Below are 26,659 nucleotides of genomic sequence, written 5' to 3' on the forward strand. Positions count from 1 at the left end.
TTTTCCTGTCTCTGTATTTTGCCTCAACCATTGCAAGTCCAAGCTAGCAAAACTCCTTTCCTCTGCTGCTTTATTCTTATGGCTGATCTGTACTCCCTAAGCCTGTGTGTATATGCAGTTGCATGCAGGTCCTGTCTGGGATCAATTGCAAGCTAAACCGTGGGCAGGGCTTTACATTTTAAGATTTTCAGAATGGGTCTGGAAGTACCCTATTTACCTCTGGGGCCTAGGGAGGGTTTGGAAGTGCAACTTCACTTAAAGTGGAATTCCAGCCAAGAATGATATTCTCTATCATATTTCCATAATTATAGACATCCACTTCTGTATTTTCATTTTTTACTTTTATAAATGGGTGATTAGAAACAACTCTATAATCAACCCATTTAGGACCCCCTCCTTTTTTGGACCGCTAATGATTGCCTTGAGCAGGCAAATGTGACTGCTTACTGACACTTCCCTGTTCCGTTGTTGGTCCCAAATCTCCCAGCCAGCCAGTCCCTCTCATTTCCCTTGATATGAGGTATGCATATCACATGCTTGTGTGCAGTTGTTTCAGTAATCCCAGCCAGCCAGCTCCACTCTGCCTCACTTAGTCCCGTCTCTTATCTCCCCTTTCACTCCACATGCCTTCTCATAAGTAATGGAGTTTGAAGATAATGTGCACGCCCACCAGCAGCTTTACTGCATTAAAAAAAGAAACAAAACCAGCGAACTTTTGGAGCCTATCAGGAAGGGTATTGATTGCTTAGGGTTGCAGTGGCTCTTTAATGGCATTGGGGCTTTACAACAACTTTAAAGTTAAATTGGTCTATATTAATTATCATTGTCTATGGTCTGTATAGTATGGTCTATGCAGTAGTAGTATAGAACATATTAGTACATTGTTATTGACATTTTTGGATCAAACACTGAAATGCACATTTTTTTTCTTGTCAAAAGTTTTGTAAATGAAATACTACAATTCCAAACAAACCAGGCAAAGAAATGCAAACTTTTGGGCCTAAAAGGGTTAATGAAGAAAAAAGCCATTGTCTCATCAAGTAGTTACCATAACAATTTTTAAGCAAAGTAAAAGAGAATGTAGTGTTTTAGGTGATTTCAGCATTTTCTTGTTCATTTTGTTTCTTTGATCCATTATGGGGATACAACCTCCCGGAGTTCCACTTTATCTTAATTCATTCAGTCTAGCTAGAAAGCTTTTTGTGTAACCTTTAATCAGATAGCAATTGATGTCAACAATGACAGAGACTTTCCTTTGATTTGGTGTTTTTAACCACTTACAACATCTAAAAAATGTATTTTTTTTTCATCATGAAAGCTAAAAGGTTCAACCACATCTTTCTTAGAGTTAAGTGAAAAAGAGATGCAAATGTTTAGAATACAATATACCTATATAAATTTAAAAATGATGTCTAATGTTTAACTGTTTCCTGCCCAGCCTATAATAACTTGTCCGGTTGGGCAGGAGCTTCCTGGTTCCAGGAGGATGTCATATGATGTCCTCCCAGTCGCATGCCTGCTGCAGCTTGAGCTATAGCCCACTTGTTCACCAGATGTGGATGATAAATCGATGTAGCGGGCCAGCCCTGGTATCAAGTGATTACTGTGACCAATCACAGCAATCACATGGCAGCTGTACACCATGAATAGCTTTCATTAATATTCATTCATAGTTACAGTGATCACATGATACAAACAGAGCCAATCACACCACACTTTACCATATGAGAGCTGTCGCCAATCACAGCTATCCCAGTAGTACATAATGGCTATGAATGGATGATCATTACTGTTATAAGCAATCACAGTGTTAAAAAATACTGATCACCTCCCCATAATAGCATAGTGTCACGGTCATGGTATGTAACAAAATAAATGATTAAAACAATAAAAATTGTTAAAAAATATGAAAACACACATATATATATATATATATATATATATATATATATATATATATATATATATATAGCTATATATATATATATATATATATATATATATATATAGCTATATATATACTTTTCAAAGTAGAGGAAAGCCACACCCAGTCTTCAATTATTGCAATGCGATCTGGTCATCCCACTGACCAAATATAAGAAAAAGTCCAGAGGATCGCTGCACTTGATGTGTAAGTTCATTACGTTTCAGGCTCACAAGCTTATGCCTTTCTTCAGAACACGCATCTAAAGTCAAAGTTACGCACATGGCTTAAATACCATCATTTTACACATTTAGAATCAATTATGTGATTAGTAATCGATCTAATACAAATTAGATCCTTTTCTTATACATCTTTATATCACAGGTGGGGAACTGGTTAGCAAAGCGTAGAGCTCTCCTATATTTCAACTGAAACCTTCAACTCGTTTAATCTGTCAAAAAGAAACATGTACACAATGTATCACTATCTGGCCATCACATCGAATGAATTATCACCTAATTAAACAAATATAAATCCAGATCTGTATTCAACCCCTTGGGGGCAAATGCACTTGGCTATATTTCAAACATGTGCTATAAAATTGTGGGCTTTTGTATATGTATCATGTGCTATCCATTATTTGGATTATTTCGAGATTTTCCTAGCTTGTGACGGAAAATGTTAATTATATGAAGACAGGAGGCTCATATCTTATGCATTATCTTTCTTTAATAATGCCCATAGCAGAAATACAGTAAACATTTATTGTAACTTAAAAAATTCAAAGAACTACCCTTCCCAGCAGTCCCTGGGCCAGTGTAGCCCCTCCCAGACCGTAGCCTATATAAGGGACTGTCTGAGGTAACCTATTCCTCTTTCTTCATGCGAATTAGTGTAAACAGGAACCGAAAGTCCAATTAGACATCTCCGCGGCTGCCGGGAACCTTCCGACCGGAACACAACATCCGAATCTGGAGGAAACGAAGGACAAGGCCAACACGGACCAACTTCATCCGGACCAGCTTCATCCCAACGGGGACTATAGGAAACCCAAACCATTCGGAGCCGACCGGTCAGTTGTCCTCCGGAACATGGACCAACGGATTCAGTCAACGGCATCCCGACTCCGGATCTGGAACACAGTAGGAATCTCCATCTGCGGTGAACTAAACCCATGGATCGAAACGGACAGCAATCCCAACGGGGATAGTGAAAACGAACTCCCGGGGCGTACCAGCCTCCGACTTGCAGGGTGCGTGGTTCATCAGTCTAGAACGAGAGAGAGACAACCTCGTGACAGGGTTGGGTTGGGAGGGAAGATACTCGCCTCCTGTCTTCATATAATTAACATTTTCCGTCACAAGCTAGGAAAATCTCGAATTATACATCAGACAGGAGGCTCATATCTTATGCAAGTTCAAAGCTATAACAATGCATATGACCAATAACAATCAAAATAATCCACAACACTGACATAGATATGTGTACCTCTTGTTCAAAGCGGGATTGGCGGAAAAACGGTCGCTGACAACAGTCCGCCGCTATAGTAAGTCACAGAGGAAACCGGGAAGAGAGGATTAACGTAGGAAACGAGGAGTTGAAAGACTTGCGAAGATCGCAGCGAGGCTGTCAAGGACATATAAGTCTGTAGACAGCGGACCACATACAGTTGTGGATGTGCGGGGAAGAACGGGTAGAAAACCGATCGAAGTACCGTCTGGTCCAACGCACGACGGAAAAAGACTTGAGTCTCTGAGGCGAGGAATGACGCCTGGATATGTCCAAAGCCTTGACGTCTGACCCACGATGATGGAAATCAGACACAAGAAGACAGTAAGCTCGAAAGACAGTAACCTCAAAACAGAGTGTCAACGTCCCCCAGCCCGAGAACATGATCATGACCTTGGAAAAATCCCATATGTGCTGGTACATTGGGCGATTTAAACTTAACGCCTTCAAAATTGACACACCAACGGATCCAAAGAGTCCGCCCGATAATTGGCTATTACAGACCCTGGCGCTTGAACGGGGTCGACCCGTCGTTGATCACACCAAGTAACCCAGAGTCCCCAGGTAGATCGAGATGCCGATCTAGTCCCGGGGCCCAGTCCAAGGCAGGGAATCCCTAGCTGTTCCCGAAAGGTCGTAGTCTGCGACCGGAACCCCGATACTAACCATGTGAGGAGAGGTAGGATGTGCTTCGTGAGGAGAGGGTGCAGATCCCCGTTCGGACCAGCGAGGAGGTGGGGGGAATGAGGAAACAACCTGGGGAGTTCCACCGTCATCCTCAGAAGGAGGGGAAACCATGGCTGCGTCGGCCACCACGGAGTGAACCGCACGACTGATGCCCTCCGGCTCGCTAAGTGAAGGAGGACCCTGAGGGTCACCGGGAACAGGGGAACGCGTAATGTGTCCCCTGTGACCACGTTTGGTGGAGGGCGTCCACATGGTGCGCCTCCGGATCCGGCCTCCGGTTGTAAGAGCGCGGAAACTGGTGGTTGATACGGGGAACGAACAGGTCCATAGAGAAGGATCCGCAAAGTGAGCGAGGATCAGGGACCCTGACCGGTGCGGTCGCCAATCGTTGGAATCGGTCAGGTAACGAGAATCCAATCTGCCACCCTATAGGGATAGTCTGTGGCATATCCCGCAATTGGGACGATGTTGCATTCCAGGCAGAAGTGCCCGAAGTCTTACTAGATCCGCTAGGATTCTTGATCAGGGGCCCACCAAGCGATCGACGTACCGGACTGCGGGTACGTTGTCCGAACGCAATAGCACACAGCAGATGGACGTGCGTGGCAACAGACTTCCGATGGCAAAAAAGGGTCGTCAGGGGTGCACGTGTTGATGTGCAGCCGAGGGTTCTCTGCGGACCACGTCCTACCGGAGGACGAGGGACTGCACCGAGCACCCCAGCCGAGGCGGCTGGTATCCGACCCTATGACGAAATCCGGTGAGGAGTTGAAAATGTCTCGCCGTTCCGTTTGACGGCATGACGTAACCACTACCGTAGGTCCACCATGGCTTCACTTAGTTTGTATAGCGAAGCCCCTAGCGAAGATGTAGAGTCTCGAGTCTCTGGAGGGTTCGACAGTGAAGAGGGGCTGGAGAGTGGCCTGGATTGACACCAGGAACAGGCCGACTAAGCGAGTCAGTCCGCGTAAGGACACCCGCTGCTGCCCAGCATGATACTGATGTCTTTGCGGATGGCGGCTAATTGGGTATGGGTAGCCGAAGGGTCGCTCGGTTGGTGTCCACCAAGAACCCCAAAAACTCTATCTCCTGAAATGGGGAGATAATAGGTGTTCGTGATCTATGAGGAGTCCCAGATCGCGAAGCGATCCGACCATCCAGGAGGCGTGTTCGCTCGCTAGGCGAGGGGAACCAGCCATTAGAAGTAGGTCGTTCAAGTAGATGTTCAACCTCACCCTTGTTCCACAGGGCAGTAAGTTGGTGAGATTTCTCAAGCTCCCACCGGACGAAAAAACGCCTTTCTTCTTCCTGATCGGGAAGATGTTGTTGAGGAAGTTCAAAGAGAGCGGGTCCATCTCTACTATCGGCTGTTTGGTCCAAGGTCTAGCAACCTGTTGTCCATTAGGACGGTGTTTAGGTTTGAAAAACCGAATGGGATGGTGAACCAGGTATACGCCTGGTAATATAACTCCATTTGTCCTACCGTCTTAAAGATATCATCAATTAGCGTGATCCCATTGTGCTAGGTCAACTGGCTTACAGAGGCGGTAGCCTGCTCACTAAGGCGTAGGGTTAGTTGATAGGTCCAGAGATCTAAGACCCAGTACTGTGAGGTCCCAAAGGCTCTCTCTATTCCCTTCCTGGAATACTGAATGATTATGGGATCCACCTCTGGAGTGAGCACCACCGTATTTGGTAATGGAAGGGTGAGTATTCCACCCTCAACTTGTCCGGTTAGCGTACCGATCGATCTCCGGGTCCAGCATTCGATCTATTGGATCACCTCAGGTAGAGGTGCCCAGTCACCGGAGTGTGGGTGGCCAATCACCTCCTGATCGAAAATGGTACTCCACAAGAGTCCAATAAGGTTTTACCCTGGGACCTAGGGTTGGCGTCGTCATGGAGCGCCATGTGCCCACTGCTCACATAATCATCATCATTATCATCATCATTTTCATCCTCAGACTCAAAGGTGTTAGCCGCCTCGTACTCCGCGGACGACTCTGGAAGAGTCCACGAGGAGTCTGGCTCAGTCCGTCTAGCGGATCGCTGCCTCTGCATGTGCATCTCCCCGAGGCTCGGGGGTCGATTGGAGTCTGGGAAGGCAGTGGGTCGGCAGGCCCGGGAGGGTACTGCCTGGGGCATGTTATTTACTTCCCCTTCCGGGGAGTCCGTGGGTCGGCAGTCCTGGGAAGGTACTGCCTGGGGCATGTTATGTACTTCCCCTGCCGGGGAGTCAGAGGGTCGGCAGTCCTGGGAGGGTACTGCCTGGGGTATGTTATTTACTTCCCCAGTCGGGGAGTCAATGGGTCGGCAGTCCTGGGAGGGTACTGCCTGGGGCATGTTAATTACTTCCCCTGCCGGGGAGACGGAGGCCACATTAATGTGACGGCGCATACGGAACGCCATGCTCTACTCAGGGGCGTTATATCCTTGCCGGGAGATCCGGACATAGGGGTGCATGTGGGTTGGAACAATCGATGCCCTGGTAGTCTGGACGGACCTACCGACCAGCTCAGGAACCAGTGCAGCACTGAGGTAGGTAGGGCCTTCCAGGGCTGCGTCCACCACTTCAGTGGCACCAGTAGGGAGTAAAGGATCTGTCGCCAGCCACAGGAGGAGAGTCAGCTGTCTGCGGACAGCACGGCCGTGCAGCACAGGAAGATACGGAAGTTATGTACTATAACTTGTATAGTAATTTCTATAATTCATTCAATTATTGTTATAATTTGTTTATTTATTTATATATATATATATATATATATATGTATTTATTTATTCAATTATATATAAAGTATAGTTTAATAGTTTATATTTTAAATTTGTTTATTATATATATTTATATATTTATTCAATCATATAGATTGTATAAATTATTTATCTATAGACATTTATGTTCATTGATTTATTTATATTTATTTAATAAGTCAATAATTTATTCATTCGTATAATTATTTAAATGTATTATTTATTTACATGTATTAATATATTCATTATATGTAGAATAGACTACAGGGGAATAAATTCCCAGAACAAGAACTGATGTTAATGTAACTGAAGGTGAAGGAGTGACAGAAGCAGGGGAGGGGAGGAATTCCCCACCAGCTAGGTGTGAGTGACAGAAGTTAGATGAGGGGAGATATTCCCCACCACAAGGGGAGCTAGATGTGAGGCTCGGGGCCGTAGTCTCGCGAGACTACGGCCTAACGTGATTCGCATAGATCAGTGAGATCTACACAGAGTTCCAACCATACAGCCGCCCGCACCCTGGCGTGGCGGCGATGGGGAGAGACGATCTAGCACACGGAGGATGGGGTCCCCAGGACAGGTCCGCAGCAATGGCGCCGTCGATTCGCGACAATAGCGCGATTGGTGCAGGGAGATCCTCACCGCCACGCCCCCCTCAGAGATGAGACGCTCTGAGGAGAAGGAGAAGAAGGGAGGTAGGAAAAAAAGCGCCGAGATGTTAAAATGGCGCCGTCCTACCTCCAGTCAGAAAACGAGCAGTGTGCAGAGCGCACCGGGGGGAAACAAATGAAGCAAAGCAGCGGTATATTGTAAAATACACAAATAAAGAAGCCCAATGACTGTAAGATGTACACATCGGAGGAAACCGCGTTCTCTACAAAACGGGTGGCACAGATAGCAAAGTGGGAAAAGCATACAGCAAAAACTAAACGTTTAGCATTTTTAGAAATATCAGTTGTGCTTCATAAGACAGAAGGTTGATAGAACAACACACAGATGAAGGTCTGAGGGGATCAGAGGGTATATACAGATACAGGTGGAAGTTGAAGGGAATAGCGGAGGAGGGAAAAACCTCCGTAGCTGTAATAAAAGCCGGGGTGGGAGGGGGGGGGGATCCCCAGCCCCCTGTGGAAAGACGATGTGACATTAGGATCTACACAAATTAAAAAGGCTGCTGATAACCAAATAACAAGCAAGCCTACATAAAAATTATAAACATAGAGTAATGTACTTATCTGAGTTCTGGCTATGAGCAGAAAGAAAGAGGAATAGGTTACCTCAGACAGTCCCTGTGATACATTTGCCTATATGTCTCAGTTTACTGCTCCCTGCTAGCCAGGTTATTGATGTGCTAATGTCCCCTCACTATTTCTAAAGGTTAATTGATCTATTGTGTTGTGTGAAGGACAGCTGGGTTTAAGTGGCTTGGGTTAATTATTCTGATTGCTTCATTGTGGTAATTATGTCTCTATATGCGGGGTCGAGCGGTCTGGTTGATGTATTCAGTACAGCTAGTGCTCAGCGTCATTGATGTCATTGTCTAAAGAAAATGTGTTTTCAGCATCGGCCCCGTCGTGTCTGCCTATAATCTGTATGGAAGCCCCAGTGTGAGGGGGGCGGAGATTTGTCATTGTAACAGTTTTGGAAATGACATATAAGCTGTGTGTTATAACATTAAAGTCTGTGTTGTTCCAGCAGTAAGCTGGTCTCATGTGTGGCTTTCTGGGCGATTCCAGGGATATCCCTCCTCGTGGAATATTGGGGTGATTTTCGTTATGGGAAGAAGGGAACGTTGACGGGGATATCATACCGATACCGTCACAAATTGGTTGGCAGCAGTGGGATTTTTCCCTTCTATTCCCCTTCACACCCGGATTCCAAGCAGACACTGGAAGAACTACTGGAAGTTCGTGGAAGGATTGCTAGCAACAAAACCAAGCGGGTCATCATAGCAGAATCAATGGAGCTAGACCAGGAGGACGGGATTGCAGCAACGCCAGCAGTACAAGAGATGGAGACACCAGTGATTCAGGAGGAGGAATCGCCAGCCAACAAGCTAATGAGAGAGAAGCTAGCGTGGTTCGGCCCGAACCCAACGCCAGATGTGGTACTGAAAGTGATGGACATGTTAGTAAACGCAGAGCTACAGAAGGATAAACAAATAAGGGACGCAGAGCTACAGTTAAAACTGGCAGCAGTCCAACAAGCAGCCGCACCTTCTACGAACAGTGAGTACAGCACAGCAGACGCAAGGAAGATTCCGTTTAGCGCTTTTAAAGCTTTTGATGAAAAGGACTGTGAGATTGATAACTTCCTGGCGGATTTTGAGCGACAATGTAACCTGCACCGAATAGCTAGAGGAGACTGGGTTGCAATATTGTCAGGCAAACTGTCAGGCAAAGCTTCTGATGCTTTCCGGACCGTGCCAGATCAGGATATCCATAGCTACGCCCGGGTTAAAGAAGTGCTCCTGGCTCGTTATGCAGTAACCCCAGAGTCCCACCGACAGAAGTTCAGGGACTCACGCAAAACCACGAAAGACTCTTATGCGGAATGGGCATGCCAATTGTCCCGGTCGGCCTCTAACTGGGCTAACAGCAGCCAGGCCACCACCGCAGAGGACATTTTGCAACTAATGCTCCTGGAGCAATTTTACAATCACATCCAGACGGACGTCAAGGATTGGGTGAGAGATCGCAGGCCCATGACTCTACCAGAGGCCGCGAAGTTGGCGGATGAATATGCAGATACTCGCAAGACGAACCAGGTCACACCACAGGAACAACCTCCACCACAAACGGTGCCCTCACACCCACCAACCGCTAGATACCAACCTCCTAACAGACCGGTGACATCTAGCCCTCGCTATCATCGCCAGGAGGGCAACGAACAACGCTGCTTCCGGTGCAAACAGCTGGGTCACTTCAAGCAGAATTGCCCCATGAATGACAACACCAGGTCAAATTGGTCTCAACCTGGGTACCGCCCACCAGCAGCAGCCCATTGTGTAGACTCGGCTTGGGATCCAAAGGAGCTGGGTCAGGAAGAACCATTGGGCACCCCTTACGAAGCCCTCATGGTACAATCCGTTATTACGGACAACAGGGAACACCATTGTCAGCTGGTCACGGGCGACAGCCCTGAGCCGGAGGGGCCCTGGAGGGAGCTGGGCAGAAAGAGGCACCGCCGGCCACCCTTCAAGAAGAAGAGGTCCTGGAAGCCGTATAATAAGCTGACCTGGGAGGAGAAGAAGCGACTGGAGGAGAGGGAGTCGCAGCGGGCGTCCCAGATGCGTGCCGAGATGTTCGCCAAGGGCCCACCGGTGGCCCCTTACACCACCACCCAGTTCCTGATGATGAAGGACCACGTGGAGAGCCTGCAGGACATGAGCAAGCAGGAGCTGATCCGTGAGTACATAGAGCTGGAGGAGTGCATAAGCCGCATGGAGGAGGAGAACAACCACCTGAGGTCACAGCAGCATGAACTGGAGATGGAGCTGGAGAAGCTCCAAGAGGAGAACCGGCGGCTGCGGAGGGAGCAGGGGGTGGCTGACCTTATGGGGCTCTGATTCCCCTCCCCCCCCCCCCCCCCCCCGGACTCTGAGCACCAGTGCTACAGCATTTCAACAAATATAACTTTTTCTTTTTATGAATCTCCTGGGATTGTCACTTCAGAGCCATAACCTGCCCCCTCCCATAGCGGGACACCTAGACGGCGGCGCACAGACCCATTCGCTGTCTTCACACTGACTTCTGGTGACTTTGCAGATCGCACAAAGACTTGGGGACTGACCGGCGTGTGATCTGACGACCCGGTGACATACCTGAGTCTGAAGCAGTTGCCAAGGGAGGTCAGTCATGCCAAACGGAGTTAACCTCTGACTAATAGCTCTGAACCCGTCAACCCTACTGGACCAGGGAAGGTCCAACCGGGTTTGCCGGAGCAGGGAGCAAAAGGGGGGCCATTGTGATACATTTGCCTATATGTCTCAGTTTACTGCTCCCTGCTAGCCAGGTTATTGATGTGCTAATGTCCCCTCACTATTTCTAAAGGTTAATTGATCTATTGTGTTGTGTGAAGGAGAGCTGGGTTTAAGTGGCTTGGGTTAATTATTCTGATTGCTTCATTGTGGTAATTATGTCTCTATATGCGGGGTCGAGCGGTCTGGTTGATGTATTCAGTACAGCTAGTGCTCAGCGTCATTGATGTCATTGTCTAAAGAAAATGTGTTTTCAGCATCGGCCCCGTCGTGTCTGCCTATAATCTGTATGGAAGCCCCAGTGTGAGGGGGGCGGAGATTTGTCATTGTAACAGTTTTGGAAATGACATATAAGCTGTGTGTTATAACATTAAAGTCTGTGTTGTTCCAGCAGTAAGCTGGTCTCATGTGTGGCTTTCTGGGCGATTCCAGGGATATCCCTCCTCGTGGAATATTGGGGTGATTTTCGTTATGGGAAGAAGGGAACGTTGACGGGGATATCATACCGATACCGTCACAGTCCCTTATATAGGCTACGGTCTGGGAGGGGCTACACTGGCCCAGGGACTGCTGGGAAGGGTAGTTCTTTGAATTTTTTAAGTTACAATAAATGTTTACTGTATTTCTGCTATGGGCATTATTAAAGAAAGATAATGCATAAGATATGAGCCTCCTGTCTGATGTATAATTATGAGTTATGTATTGCTGTATGAAATAAAGTTTTTCATTCAATATCTTACTCTATACAGGTATTTAATTATATGTGTAGTATATTCATTTCTATTGAATATGAATATGAGGCAAATGTCCTACTCTTTTAGGCCCCTTTCACATTGAGGCGTTTTTCATGCGGTACAGTGCTAAAAATAGCGCTGCTATACCGCATGAAAAATCATGCCCTGTAGTGTTCAATGTGAAAGCCCGAAGGCTTTCACACTGAAGCGGTGCGCTAGCAGGAGCGCTCCAAAAGTCCTGCTAGCCGCATCTTTACTGCGGTATAGGAGCGGTGTGTTCTGTGTTTTCAGGCGCTAGCGGGGGTTAAAACCTCACCGCTAGCGCCCGAATATCGCGGTACATACGACGGTATAGCGGCGCTACAAATAGCGTGGCTATACCGTCACCGCGGCTCCACGCCACAATGTGAAAGAGGTCTTGTACATATTATAGATATGTTAAATATAACTCCATACAACACTTGACCCTCCGCGTACTTCATTTAAAGTCCAGCTTCCTTGTTTTTTTTTTTATATTTTAATAGGGATGGAGGCTGATGACAATGTTATCTCCTCATATAAAATCCCATAGATCCCTTTTTTAGAAAATGAATTAAATACAACTTGACCCTTTGAAAAGAGCCTGTTATTTGTTCTCTTACATACCATAGAAGTCTTCTTAAGAATTCATGTTGGTGGGTTTGTTCTCTTCATTCATGCTCCTAATCACATCTGCAGCCCTGGGTTTGTCAGTAGCTTGCTGTTAATATATTAGGAATGCTTAAAACCTGTCTGTGCACAATGTTTGAGATCAATATAATGCACATTATTTGATTAGGAATAAAAATGAAGATGTAGCAGGCTGTAGAAGCTTGTCTGGGATACTTATCCGTTGAAATATTTAGAAGCACTTAAAGGTTCTCAACAATTGTATTTATCTAGCCCCACAGGAGAGCAATGAAACTGGGTGTAGGGAGTGCATTGTTTTTTTTTTCTTTTTTTCTAAGCAAACTCTGTATCCAAAAGCTTTGATATATATTTTTTTTCCTCCAGTAACATTTATGATTCATTAACTTTAACCAAAAGCCTGTTACTATAATAAGCTGACAAATATTACTCTAAATTAGTTTGCTTATACAGTTATGTGTTATCTAGAATAGGAAATACGGACCTCCCTACTTCATTTTTTTTTTTTTTAAAGTTAAATTCTACAGTGACCTTTTTCCCCTATGTTTTCGTTTGTATATGTATATTTAAAGGCGAACATTCACAAATGTTCTTGCTTTAGAATGTTAAACTTAACCCTTTAACACCTAAGGGTAAAACAAATCTTAACACCTTCATACCTAAGCCTTTTTCTGACACTTGTTGCTTACAAGATAAAATCTGTATTTTTTTGCTAGAACCCCCAAACATATATATATATATTTTTAGCAAAGACCCTAGAGAATAAAATGGCAATCGTTGCAATATTTTGTATTTGCGCAGTGGTCTTTCAAATGCATTTTTTTGGAACAAATACACTTTCATGAACTAAAAAAACCCCCAGTAAAGTTAGCACAATGTTTTTGTATCACGTGAAAAATGTTACGCCAAGTAAATAGATGCCTAACATCTTATGCTTTAAATTAGCGCACACTCTTGGAATGGCGACAAATTACGGTACTTAAAAATCTCTTTCTACTGGTTACCTGTTTACAGTTACAGAGGAGGTATTGTGCTAGACTTGTGCTCGCTTTAACGATGGCGGCGATACCTCACATGTGTGGTTTGAACACTGCAGGTGTGACTTACATGAGCACGGAGGGATGGGGCACTTTCAATATTTTATATACACGTCTGCTTTGTTCTCTATGGGAAGTACACACCAAAATGGCAGACACAATTTACTGTGGATGACGTCAACTTGATGCAACGGCGGGCGAGCAGGAAGTGACATCTGGACCGCACTTCCGGTCTATTCCCTGAACACAAACAATGCAGCGTGCGTTCCAGATACCAGTCTGACCACCAGGATGGGGCCAATGCAAAAAAGCCATCAGTATGGTAATCAGCATACACAATGGCGATACATTTAGATGAAAATTAGAACTGAAATACGGTAAGGTATAGACCCCTATAGCACTACACTGTATGTTTGCGTGTGGACAACTGTTAAATATATTTTTATTCCATCCCACTGATTCCTGCGCTGGTTACAGGGATCACAGATGTCTTATTATGATTATAATATCATCTGTATTACATTGTGGGAATTAAGTGCCATTCTCTAGTTTCACTCTAGCCCTGCCCATCCATTGGACCGCCTGCAACAGTGGGTGGGGCCCTTGAGCATCTCTGGGAATATGCCCTATGAATGCACACATGTATTTAAGAAGCTGAAGGAGGTAGCACTTCTAGGCTCTGAGGAAGAAGGTATCACTTCGAAACGCATCAGCCAGCAGTGGTCCTCATGTCCTCTCCTTCATTATCTGGAGACTGTTGTAATCAGGCTAGATTGCCACCATTTGTTCTTTTAATAAATGTATCAAAGGATAATGCAAAAGGCTGGTGCGCCCTCTTTTTTTTTTTTTTTCTTTTTATGAAAAAAAATAGGGTTATAACTCAAAACAGAAGCCTTCTGCTGATGGGCTCCAAGCCCTTTTCTTATCACTGATGCTCAGAAGGTGAGATAAATTTAGGGGTGGGGTTTATTTTTACCAGTCTGCTTCTGTCCTCGTACTTGAGGAGGAAGTCATTGTAAAAAAATAAATCAACAATACTTGTTTAAAAAACCTCTTTGTATTAAAATAACTCCCCACATAAAACTTATGGGTCTGTTTTATTAAAAATTTGATGTACGTAATGTGTCCAATACTTGTAAAATTTAATTTTCTATATATTTTTTTTTATGTTCATCAGTTTCATATAGTGACCATAGTGTGGTATTTATTTTCCTGATTGCTGTATTTCATTAAAATACCGCATTATAGCCAATAGATGGAGTTGACAATCATAGGAAATAAGTCGAATATTACAGTTCACACAAAATTTACAAATTACGGGGGGTTATTCATGGTGGCTGTGCAAATGCTGAGACATTCACATGGAATTTTTATTAGTAGACTCTTTCATTTAAAACATTACAGAAAGTTAATCCAAAGGATCTTCGAGGTTACTTTTCATGCACCTGGCCTTCTCTTCTTTTGAAAATTAGTCCTAGTGCCACTGTGGGATCTATACCTTCCTCTTCTCAAGCTTCTTTTGTGGTTCCTGAGAAGGATCGAGGGTGAAGGTCTTCCAGTCATTCTGGTGACCGTAAGTGTCCCTTGGGGGCTACCTCTCAGAGAGAACCAGTTGTCCCAAGGGCTGAGCTTCTATCCTGCTTTAGTGCCGATTTTGATGGCTTGACTGTTGAAAGCCTGGTACTGAGGGATAGTGGTTTGTCTGGATCAATTATTCCTAAGGCAAAGAAGTTGACTTCTAGCAAGATATACCATTCTACGTGGAAAGCGTACATTTCTTGGTGTGAGCCGATTGGCGCTCATCCTCATTCCTTTTCTGTGGCTTGAATCTTGGCCTTTTTTTAATGGGGCGTTTAGCAGAAGTTGGCCTTGAGTACCATCAAGGGCCAGGTGTCTGCCTTTGCAATCTTCTTTCAGCGACCCCTAGCCACGCACCCTTTAGTTCATACCTTTATTCACGGAGTTCGACATGTGGCTCCGCCTGTACGGTCTCTTTTGCCACTGTAGGATTTAAACTTGGTGCTCTTGGTTCTCCAGAAACCTCCATTTGAGAATATTCAGGAGATTCTCTTGCCTACATTGTTCCAGAAGATGGCACTCTTGGTGGCTATTACATTGACCTGTAGGGTGTCGGAGTTGGCGCATTGTCCTGTCGTACTCCCTATTTGGTAGTCCACAGAGATAAGGTGGTTTTTCGTCCCTGTCCATCGTTCCTACCTAAAGTTGTGTCGGACTTCCATTTGAATGAGAACATTGTGTTGCCTTCCTTATGTCCCAAGCCGGCTCATCCCAAGGAATTTGCTTTGGATGCCTTGGATGTGGTTTGAGCAATTCGGGTGTATCGGGCAGCCATGGAGTCCTTTCGAATGTCGGACTCCCTTTTTCTGGTTACACAAGGATCAAGGAAACAGCTGGCCGCTTCTTCGGCTACCATCTCCAGATGTATCAGACAGACAGTGACGCATTCTACTCGGGCGCTTAGTACTTCTTGGGCCTTCCGTCATCAAGCGTCAATATGTCAGATTTGCAAGGCGACCACTTGGTTGTCGTAGCATACTTTTACCAAATTCTAAAAAGTAGATATTTTGGCATCTGCAGATGCTTCTTTTGGCTGCAAGGATTTGCAGGCTGCTGTTTAAGAGGGGCTGTTCCCTCTTAACCACTTAAGACCCGGACCAAAATGCAGCTATAGGACCCGGCCAGGTTTTGCGATTCGGCACTGCGTTGCTTTAACAGACAATTGCGCGGTCGTGCGACGTGGCTCCCAAACAAAATTGGCATCCTTTTTTTCCCACAAATAGAGCTTTCTTTTGGTGGTATTTGATCATCTCTGCGTTTTTTTTATTTTTTGCGCTATAAACAAAAATAAAGCGCCACTTTTTGGTATAATAAATATCCCCAAAAAATATATATATAAAAAAAATGTTTTTCCTCAGTTTAGGCCGATATGTATTCTTCTACCTATTTTTGGTAAAAAATCGCAATAAGCGTTTATCGGTTTGTGTGCGCAAAATTTAGAGCGTTTACAAAATAGGGGATAGTTTTATTGCATTTTTATAAAAAAAAATTTTTACTACTAATGGCGGCGATCAGCGATTTTTTCCGTGACTGCGACATTATGGCGGACACTTCGGACAATTTTGACACATTTTTGTCCCAAAAATGTGTTTAAAATGCATTGTTTACTGTGAAAATGACAGTTGAAGTTTGGGAGTTAACCACAGGGGGCGCTGATGGGGTTATGTGTGACCTCATGTGTGTTTACAACTGTAGGGGGGTGTGGCTGTAGGTGTGACGTCATCGATTGTGAATCCCTCTAAAAGGGATCACACGATCGATGCCGCCGACACAGTGAAGAACGGGGAAGCTGTGTTTACATACAGCTCTTCCCGTTCTTCAGCTCCGGGGACCGATCGTGGGACTCCAGCGGCGATCGGGTCCCACGGTCCCGGAGCTTTGGACAATAGCACAGCACGTACCTGTACGTGCATGTGCCCAGCCGTGCCATTCTGCCGACGTATATGTGCAGGAGGCGGTCCTTAAGTGGTTAAGGGGTGTTTTTCTTTCAATTTTTATTTCAGATGGGACTCCTATGTCCTAGGTTGGGGCTCTTGTGTTTAGCCTTGGGTTATTTTCCCCACCCCCCATTTTTCTTTTGGCACTGCTTTTGGACGTCGCTATAGACGGGATAATTGGAGCGCTGTGAGCTAAAGAGAAAATAGGATTTTTGTACTCACTGTAAAATCAATTTCTCTGTGTTCGACGGACACAGTACCCTCTACTAAACTAAATGCCTAGAGCAGGGAGATGGTTATATACCATCTGAGGATGGCCCATGGGCGTAGAATTTTTTTTTTGTTCTGCCTAGTCCTACTCATGCAGAAGGCGATATAACCCTATAGTCAGGATTATTGGATCGCGGTGTTTGTTAATGAACTCGGAGAAATAGATTTTATGGTGAGTACAAAAATCCTATTTATTTTTTTACAGAAAGCAAATGAGCCTTATAAAAACCTTGGTTACTAGCCTCAAACACCTGCTGGCTGCAAATGTTAAAATACAATCACAACCCCCCAGATTATCACTATATGTAAAAAGTCCATCTTTACATTGCTCAAACCTCTCAACCACTCCTACTCCAACAACTGATAGACCAAGCTGATCAACATGAGCAACTCAACTCCCCAATCACTACTCTGGAAATCCATCAGGCCATCAAATGCTCCGATAACCATAAAATTCCTGGACGGGGTGGCTATCTGGATGATTTTTAAAAGCTCCTACCCACAGAGATATCCTCAGTACTTATGGATCTTTATAACTCAATTCTTGACCATACCCCCTATCCAGATTTTAATGAGGCATACACAATCCTATTTTTAAAACCGGTGAAAAATCCCAAATTCGTTGATTCTTATCGCCCCATATAATTTTTCAATACATACATAATGCTATACAGACTATAATTCGCTAAAATCATGCAGTTTGTATCTAAACCCACATCCCTACTTTGTTTACCCCTTACCAGTTGGGCTTCCTTTGCAATAAACCTTCTATTAAAGGCCTCAGAACAACAATTGCAGCTACAGTCCAAGATAAACAACACCCCTCTTTCCATTATTCCTCTTGAGTTTTGATGCCGAGAAGGCTTTTCACAAAATTGGCTGGTCACGCCATAATCACATTCTTTATACTAAGGATATTGGACATGTCTTTTCTTCCTTCATACAATATATTTATCATAACCCCCACACCAAGCTTATGATCAAAAGCCAAGTTTCTTCTCCAATATCAATGTCCTGAGGCACCAGGCAAGGATGCCCCCTTTCTCCCATTTTTTTTTTTACCTCGCACTATACCCCCTCTTTCGCCTTGTAGAATCCCAAACTACTTTCCAAGGTATGGCCAAAGGCCATAAAAGTATTAGTCACTGCTTTTACAGATGACCTGCTCCTATACATTTCTCACCCAGAATGTTCCCTTCCAAGTATAATGTCTCTCATTAAATCAGTTGGTCTAATCTCCAGTTACTCCATCAACTTTCATTAATTAAAGGCACTCTTTTTAACTAACCATCACAAGTCCCCTTGGAGCAATCTCTACCCTTTTATTTGGTGTAAGTCAATTTTTTTTAATGCAAATCTTATATCAAATAACCCCAATATCTCTACAAGGTTAACTTCCCTCCTTTGCTTCACTCAATAAAAGCACTCCTCGCTGCTTGGACACACTTCAATATCTCTTATCTCGCCAGAATAAGCTTTATAAAAATGTTAACCTTTCCTATTTTTATACCATACAGTTTCACCCTCTACTCCTTAAATACTCTTATGTCAAACATACAGTTGCAATAAAAAGTATGTGAAACCTTTTGGAATGATATGGATTTCTGCACAAATTGGTCATAAAATGTGATCTGATCTAAGTCACAACAATGGACAATCACAGTCTGCTTAAATTAATAACACACAAATAATTAAATGTTACCATGTTTTTATTGAACACACCATGTAAACATTCACAGTGCAGGTGGAAAAAGTATGTGAACCCCTAGACTAATGACATCTCCAAGAGCTAATTAGAGTGAGGTGTCAGACAACTGGAGTCCAATCAATGAGACGAGATTAGAGGTGTTGGTTACAGCTGCCCTGCCCTATAAAAAACACACACCAGTTCTGGGTTTGATTTTCACAAGAAGCATTGCCTGATGTGAATGATGCCTCACACAAAAGAGCTCTCAGAACACCCATGATTAAGAATTGTTGACTTGCATAAAGATGTAAAGGGTTATAAAAGTATCTCCAAAAGCCTTGCTATAAATGGAGAAAGTTCAGTACTGCTGCTACTTTCCCTAGGAGTGGCCGTCCTGTAAAGATGACTGCAAGAGCACAGCGAAGACTGCTCAATGAGGTGAAGAGAGAATCCTAGAGTGTCGGCTAAAGACTTACAAAAGTCTCTGGCATATGCTAACATCCCTGTTCGCGAATCTACAATACGTAAAACACTAAACAAGAATGGATTTCATGGGAGGATACCACAGAGGAAGCCACTGCTGTCCAAAAAAAAAACATTTCTGCACGTTTACAGTTTGCACAAGAGCACCTGGATGTTCCACAGCAGTACTGGCAAAATATTCTGTGGACAGATGAAACCAAAGTTGAGTTGTTTGGAAGAAACACACAACACTATGTGTGGAGAAAGAGGCACAGCACACCAACATCAAAACCTCATCCCAACTGTGCGGTATGGTGGTGGGGGCATCATGGTTTGGGGCTGCTTTGCTGCATCAGGGCCTGGACGGATTGCTATCATCGAAGGAAAAATGTATTCCCAAGTTTATCAAGACATTGTGCAGGAGAACTTAAGATGGGTGTTGCAACAGGACAACGACCCAAAGCATAGAAGTAAATCAACAACAGAATGGCTTAAACAGAATAAAATATGCCTTATGGAGTGGCCCAGTCAGAGTCCTGACCTCAACCCAATTCAGATGCTGTGGCCTGACCTCAAGAAAGCGATTCACACCAGACATCCCAAGAATATTGCTGAACTGAAAAAAGGAAAGAAACTGCGCTAAAATACCATAAACCAAAAGGGTGAAAAAAAAGAACCTACGGCCTAATGATGGCCTATTCACTCTGAGAGCTGCGATTAGCAAGTAAACAATAGATACAAGAAAAAAGTGTGAGAAAGATATAAATCGCGCTAAATCTAAACATAAGAACCTATTGAAAACGCCAAACAGTGATTTCTAAATTCCAGTGATATATATAGTGTTATATATAGTACACTGCTATATCAAAAAAAATATATAGTGTGATGGGGATGAGTAGCCACTAGAGGGCGCTAAGTGGCCATCTCAACACCCATCAGTGATAATAAACATTACTATAGTGATACCAACAAAGACAATATATACATCTCAATCCAAAAACGCATATAAACAAAAGCTGGAAAGCAAAAACAGAAAACATATAAAATATAAATAAATCTATTAATTTAAAATATAAACTGTGACAAGAAAGTCCATAAATTATTGACAAAGGTCTTATCAGAACACCCGTGAATTGTGCCAAATGTCATGTAGTAGAAAACGTGTCCAAAGGGAACAGTGATAAATCCTCCACCAGGCTATTGATTGGATTCTTACCAGAACTCCATGATCCCTTGTTACAGGGGATCATGAACAGCATATAAAAGGACAATCACTCCCAGTCATGTCGTTCAGACGTATATGATCCAATTGGGTCTCATTCACAAGTGATTTCACCGACAGCAATAGCCACCATGTAAAAACAATGATAAAGGCTCCACATAGTGTATTAAATGAGTAGAAAAGTTTATTTAAAAAAAAGTAAAGCACTTACAGAAATGCAGTAAAAACGATCGCCTTGAATCTGATGTGCCGGCCAGAATACAAATTCACGGACACCCGTCCACTGGGGAAAGTTTGGAGCTTGTTTGGGTGACGACAGCGCGCCGCTCCGCCCTACCTCCGTTTCGTAAAAAACTTTACTCCTCTTTCTGAACTTCACCAAAACACTACCCTTTGGAACAACCTATTATATGCTGTTCATATACATAAAGAACTCCTTCACGAGGAAGTGTCAGAGAATCACCTTATACTTTATGTGGTTGGCATGGTACAAAATGCGCACATGCATGCTCAGTAGCCACGCATTTCTTTTCATTCCCTTATGGAAAAAATACTGATCTCCTGGAGTTCTCTGGGTTTCCTACCCTTAAACTGTGACACCATGCAGATCTTAATTATATAAAATCTTTGGTGGCTATTAACAATAAGCAACCTTTCCCCTCCAATAAAGCTCTAGTGAAATTTCCATAGCTATCTACTAACCTGTTCATTTTACCAAAATGAGATTCTACATTGGGGGTTATTTATGAAAGGCAAATCCACTTTGCACTACAAGTGCAACGTGCACTTGAAATTGCACTGAAAGTGCAGTCGCTGTAAATCTGAGGGGAAGATCTGAAATGAGGAGAAGCTTTGCTGATTTTATTATCCAATCATGTGCAAGCTAAAATGCTATTTTTTTTCCTTGCATGTCCCCCTCGCATCTACAGCAACTGCACTTCCAAGTGCACATGCTCAGCGTCATATGCAGAGGTTTGTGTTTAGAAAATAGACGTATGAGTGCTGCCAGCATTGATGCAGAGGTTGAAGGGGTGGGGGGTCAGCCTGTAAGTGCTCATACCATATGCCTTACACTGCATCAAATTGATCTGCATGGCTGTCATCCCAGAAGGAAGCTTCTTCTAAAGATGATGCACAAGAAAGCCCGCAAACCGGTTGCTGAAGACAAGCAATCCAGACAAGCAATCTGAGGACATGGATTACTGAAACCCTGCCCTGTGTTCTGATGAGACCCATATAAGTTTATTTGGTTCAGATGGTGTCAGGCATGTGTGCCAGGCAACCAGGTGAGGAGTACAAAGACAAGTGTGCCTCGCTTACAGTCAAGCATGGTGGTGGGAGTGTCATGGTCTGGGGCTGCAAGAGTGCTGCTGGCACTGGGGAGCTACAGTTCATTGAGGAAACCATGAATGCCAACATGTACTGGGCCGTAGGGCAGTATTCCAACATAACGGCCCCAAACACACCTCCAAGACTACCTCTGCCTTGCTAAAAAAGAGCTGAGGGTAATGGTGATGGACTGGCCAAGCATGGCTCTAGACCTTAACCCTATTGAGCATCTGTGGTGCATCCTCAAATGAAAGATGAAGGAGCACAAGGTCTCCAACATCCACCAGCTCTGTAATGTCGTCATGGAAGAGTGGAAGAGGACTCCAGTGGCAACCTGTGAAGCTCTGGTGAACTCCATGCCCAAGAGGGTTAAGGCAGTGCTGAACAATAATGGTAACCACACAAAATATTGACACTTGGGTCCCAATTTGGACATTTTCATTTGAGGTGTACTCACTTTTGTTGCCAACGGTTAAGACATTAATGGCTGTGTGTTGAGTTATTTTGAGGGGACAGCAAGTTTACACTGTTATACGAGCTGTACACTCACTACTTTACATTGTTGCAAGGTGTAATTTCTTCAGTTTTGTCACATGAAAAGGAATAATTAAATATTTACAAAAATGTGAGGGGTGTACTAACTTTTATGAGAGAGGCCGCGTACACACGGTCGGTCCAAACCGATGAAAATGGGCCGAAGTCCAGTTTCATCGGTCCAAACCGTCCGCGGTTCCATATGAGTGCAGTGTTGTATGACTGCGCAATTGTCATTCAAAGTGCAACAGTGCTGAAAGCTAAAAAATGGTATGGGTGGGAAGGGGGTGAAAGTGCCCTGTGATGCAGTGGCTAATGTTCATCTTTTGACCCAGCGCTGGTACCTTGTTTTCAAACTATACTGACAAACTTTATGCTGTCACTTTTGTGTTGTTCTTCTGGCCAAATGTTGTGGCCATTTTCATTGTTGATTGCTTTATCGCATCAAAAATTTAAAAACAAAAACATTAAATACAATATTTTGAAACTATAATACTTGTAGTCCAGAGTGTAATAAAGAAAATCTGTGCAAAAACATTACATTCTCCATTCTCGTTACAATCGTTGTTGAGACTACACAGTGAGAATCTACAATTTACAAAGCCATTATGATGTAGTGCTACTATATCCACTGATTGCTGTAATACCTAGTTTGAGTGCAATGTGGCTTGGTAACTCCATTCACTACCCTTGCATTGTCTGTGACCAAATTTAATTTTTTGCTGTAACTTTAATCCTTCTGTTGCACGGTGGCGGTTGGCATTTGTGGCCACGACCTAATTGGCAAATGACATATGACATTACAGAGGGCAGCTTTTAAAACATAAATGTATGTCGTAAAGGTGTACCTTTTTATAATCGGAACTTGAGACATTATGGTTGGGGCTTGGGTATTTTAAATTTTTTTTAAGGTTTGGATGAACATATGTATGTAAGGGCAAAAAAATGTACTCTTTGGTGATGCTCAAGATAAATTAAAATGCCTCTGAAGGCACCTGAAAAGTAATATAGAGGTAAAAAAAAAATGTGAACAACACGGTTATAGTGCACACACTTTTGTTTAGTCAACTATGACTTGTACACAAGACCGGTTTTCACGACGAGAAAACAGTTTTTTTTTATATTGGTTGTGAAAAAAACCGTTTGTGTGTATGCTACCTAGCAGTTTTCTAGACGAAAAAACTGCCCGCCAAAAAATTTAAACCAGCTGTCTTTTTTTTCTCGTCGTGTTTCCCGTCAGTCTTTTTCTCGTCGCGAAAAACGGTCGTGTGTATGCTTTTCCGAGGGGAAAAAAACGCACATTCTCAGAATCAAGTATGCAGTCCAAAGGGTGGCGTCATTTGAAAGGAACTTCCCCTTTATAGTCCCGTCGTACGCGTTGTACGTCACCGTGCTTTGATCGTACAGTTTTTTGCATGAACGTGTGTATGCAAGTTGGGCTGGAGATGAATCACGTCGGGAAAAAACTTTTTTTTTTCCTGCTGAGAAAAATGGTCGTGTGTACGAGGCATTAGAATAATTTGTTTCCAAAATGCATCTCATAATTTAATGATCTTTTTTTTCCAGAGACAGGTTAAATGACATGTAAAATGAGCAGGCTTGCTCAAATTTAGGTATAAAACACCCTGCGTGTACCACTAAAATGACCTGTTATGTATATACTTGTAAACTTAGCATAGCACTGTTATGTGCAGGAATGCTGGTCACCCAACACTCTTGTTGTAATCTGACTCAACACGGCATGTACCAATTTCCAGATCAGCAGTGAGACATTATTGGGTGGTTGCACTGGATCATGAGAGTTTCTTTTTAAACAGCAACATGACATATATTTTCTGTGAATTCTGTCAACTTCATGTTTATAGGGTTTACGCTTCTTAAATTTAAATTTTTCTGGGATCTCAGAGTGCAGCTTTTAAAATGTTCTAATATTTTTTTTAACTTTTTCCAGCCCCACCACTTACGTCTTGGACGACGATGAGCCACGCTTTCTGGAGGAAGTGGATTACAGTGCAGAAAGCAACGATGAAGGTGATCCTGATCTACCAGATGCTGTTGTGGACTTTGAAACCTCTGCAGTAGACGATGAAAGCTTTTCAGATCCTGAAGCTACACGAACTTACTCAGAAACAACACATAACCAGAAAGTGTGTTAACATCACATGGGATTGTCCAGGAAATGTTTTGGCAGGTGGGATCAACCATGGATAGGTGTAGTTCAAGCCAATGAAAAGAATAAAGGTGTTGCTGGCTTGAGCAAACATTCTGTTGAGTTTCTTTTGGATTGTGCTGTTTCCACTTTGGGCATATAAAAGTAGCTTCATTTGTTTTCCTGTCTATATTGCATGGCTTTTATGGCAGACTTGCTGCAAATACATTCTTTAACTTTGATGGCATACAGGTGGCTGACATCTCTGAAAGGCCATTCTGTATTGTCTATTGCACAAAATTGTATAATATTTCTTGCTATAAAACCATACCGTCTGTGTGTAATTTATTCGTATTTGCACTGTTCAGGTTGTAAAACTTGGAAACTTTGGTTAAAGTCTCAGTATAAACATTATTGTATTAACTCCAGCTCATGAACTACACTGCTTTATATCTGGACTTGTTTGTGTTTGTAATTGTTTTTATTGGAACAGTGTGTCTTGCTTTTTTTCTAAATGTTTTTTTCTTTTTTTTTTTTTTACTTGAAGTTTGTCAAATCTTAAAGACTTAAATGGCATATTTAAAAAGCAGTAAATGTGGCTTTCACCAAACAATCACTGGTGGTGAATCAATCACTGTTTTTTCAAATATATGCATCTGGAAAATTCACATGCAATGAATGTTTGGTGACTGTCAGGCCCCGTACACACGACCAGTTTCCTCGGCAGAATTCAGCTTCCGACCGAGTTTCTGGCTGAATTCTGCCGAGAAACCCGGCCGTGTGTACACTTTCGGCCGAGGAAGCTGACGAGGACCTCGGCGAGGAAATAGAGAACATGTTCTCTATTTCCTCGTTGTTCTATGGGAGAACTCGGCCCGCCGAGGTCCTCGGCGGCTCCAGGACTGAACTGGCCGAGGAACTCGATGTGTTTGGCACGTCGAGTTCCTCGGCCGTGTGTACGGGGCCTCAGTGTCACTGCTTTACAAATGTGCCCCAAAGTGTTTTTTGTTCATTTCGGTCACTCTTTTCACATAAGTAGATGTATCACCATACAATCTGCTTGCTTACTATATTGTAAGTTTGACTTTGTATAAAGAAGTTCTTTTAGGTTCTATTGTTAAATTGATTTAACAGTTGTATTACTTGATATAACCCAATTACAACAAGTTGTTGCTATAGGAAATCCAAAAATCCTGAAGTCATCAAATTAGAATCTTCTTCAGTTTTGGGTTTCTGGTCCATTAGTCTGTCTATATCCAATTATGCATCCCATAGTGTCCTTGTTTTTACAGGAAAGTTACGTATACATTTTTGTATATCTTATGTTGACATTAATGAAAAAAAATAATTCTTTACCTACTTTCTGTCTTTAGCCAAAAGTGAAAAATCACAGTGACTAAATACAATCACCTTTCATCAGTTTACATTATTGGTACTGTTATAGAAAATAAGTTCATTATGATGTTTAGAGTGAAGGGTATGACACAAAGCTGATATGTAACATGATACACATTTTTAATATCCAGCTTCTTGCATAATTGGTATGAATTCATTCACCGCCATTCTGCCCTCTGTGTTTGATATCTACTGTCCACTCGCAAAGATCTAACACAAGAGAAAACTGATGCCAATTAGTTTTGTACTGGGTGTTTAGAACAGTGAAATGGAAACACAAAATAGTACATTGGATACACTTTACTCCATTCAGAGCAATGAATGGACTATTACAGTTCCCACTTTCCTATCCAATGTTTGGTAGACTTACCAGAAAAATAGGATGTTTCTTATCTGGTATAAAATACCAGATTTCAACAAAAGGTACAGTAGTTCTGAGCTCAGGAAAACTTGATGAGCTGTCTGATCATAGAACATATCTTTGTTAATACAAGGAAGTGTCTCAAACAAATGCAAGTTGTAGCCTCCTAAAAGTAACTATGTTTACACTAAAACTTTTTATATGAAGTATGATGCTGGACAGGAGGCACAATTCCCAATAATAATTGGTTTGCACAAAAGTTATAGCATCTAAAAACTATGGAATATTTTAGTAAAAGTTTTGCTTATTTTTATTTATTTTTTTGCTAATAAAGGTGGCGATCAGTCACTTATAGCGGGACTGCGATATTGCGGCTGACAAATCGGACACTAAGTGACACATTTAGGGACCAGTGACACCAATACAGTGATCAGTGCTAAAAAATATGCAC

At 43.1% G+C, this 26,659-nt stretch overlaps 1 protein-coding gene across 2 annotated transcripts in view; it reads left to right on the forward strand.

The window, feature by feature from the left end:
• AGTPBP1 (ATP/GTP binding carboxypeptidase 1) overlaps window positions 1-24,880 on the forward strand; it is a 234,627-nt gene extending 209,747 nt beyond the window's left edge. For both annotated transcript variants that reach the window (XM_040355516.1, XM_040355517.1), the window contains one exon: window positions 24,255-24,880. In XM_040355516.1, the coding sequence (XP_040211450.1) occupies window positions 24,255-24,459 (205 nt within the window). In that variant the 3' untranslated portion in view covers window positions 24,460-24,880. The remainder of the gene's footprint in view (window positions 1-24,254) is intronic.
• Window positions 24,881-26,659: the final 1,779 nt, after the last annotated feature.

This window comes from Rana temporaria, chromosome 1 (assembly GCF_905171775.1).
Source record: "Rana temporaria chromosome 1, aRanTem1.1, whole genome shotgun sequence".
NCBI classification, from domain to species: Eukaryota; Metazoa; Chordata; class Amphibia; order Anura; family Ranidae; genus Rana; species Rana temporaria.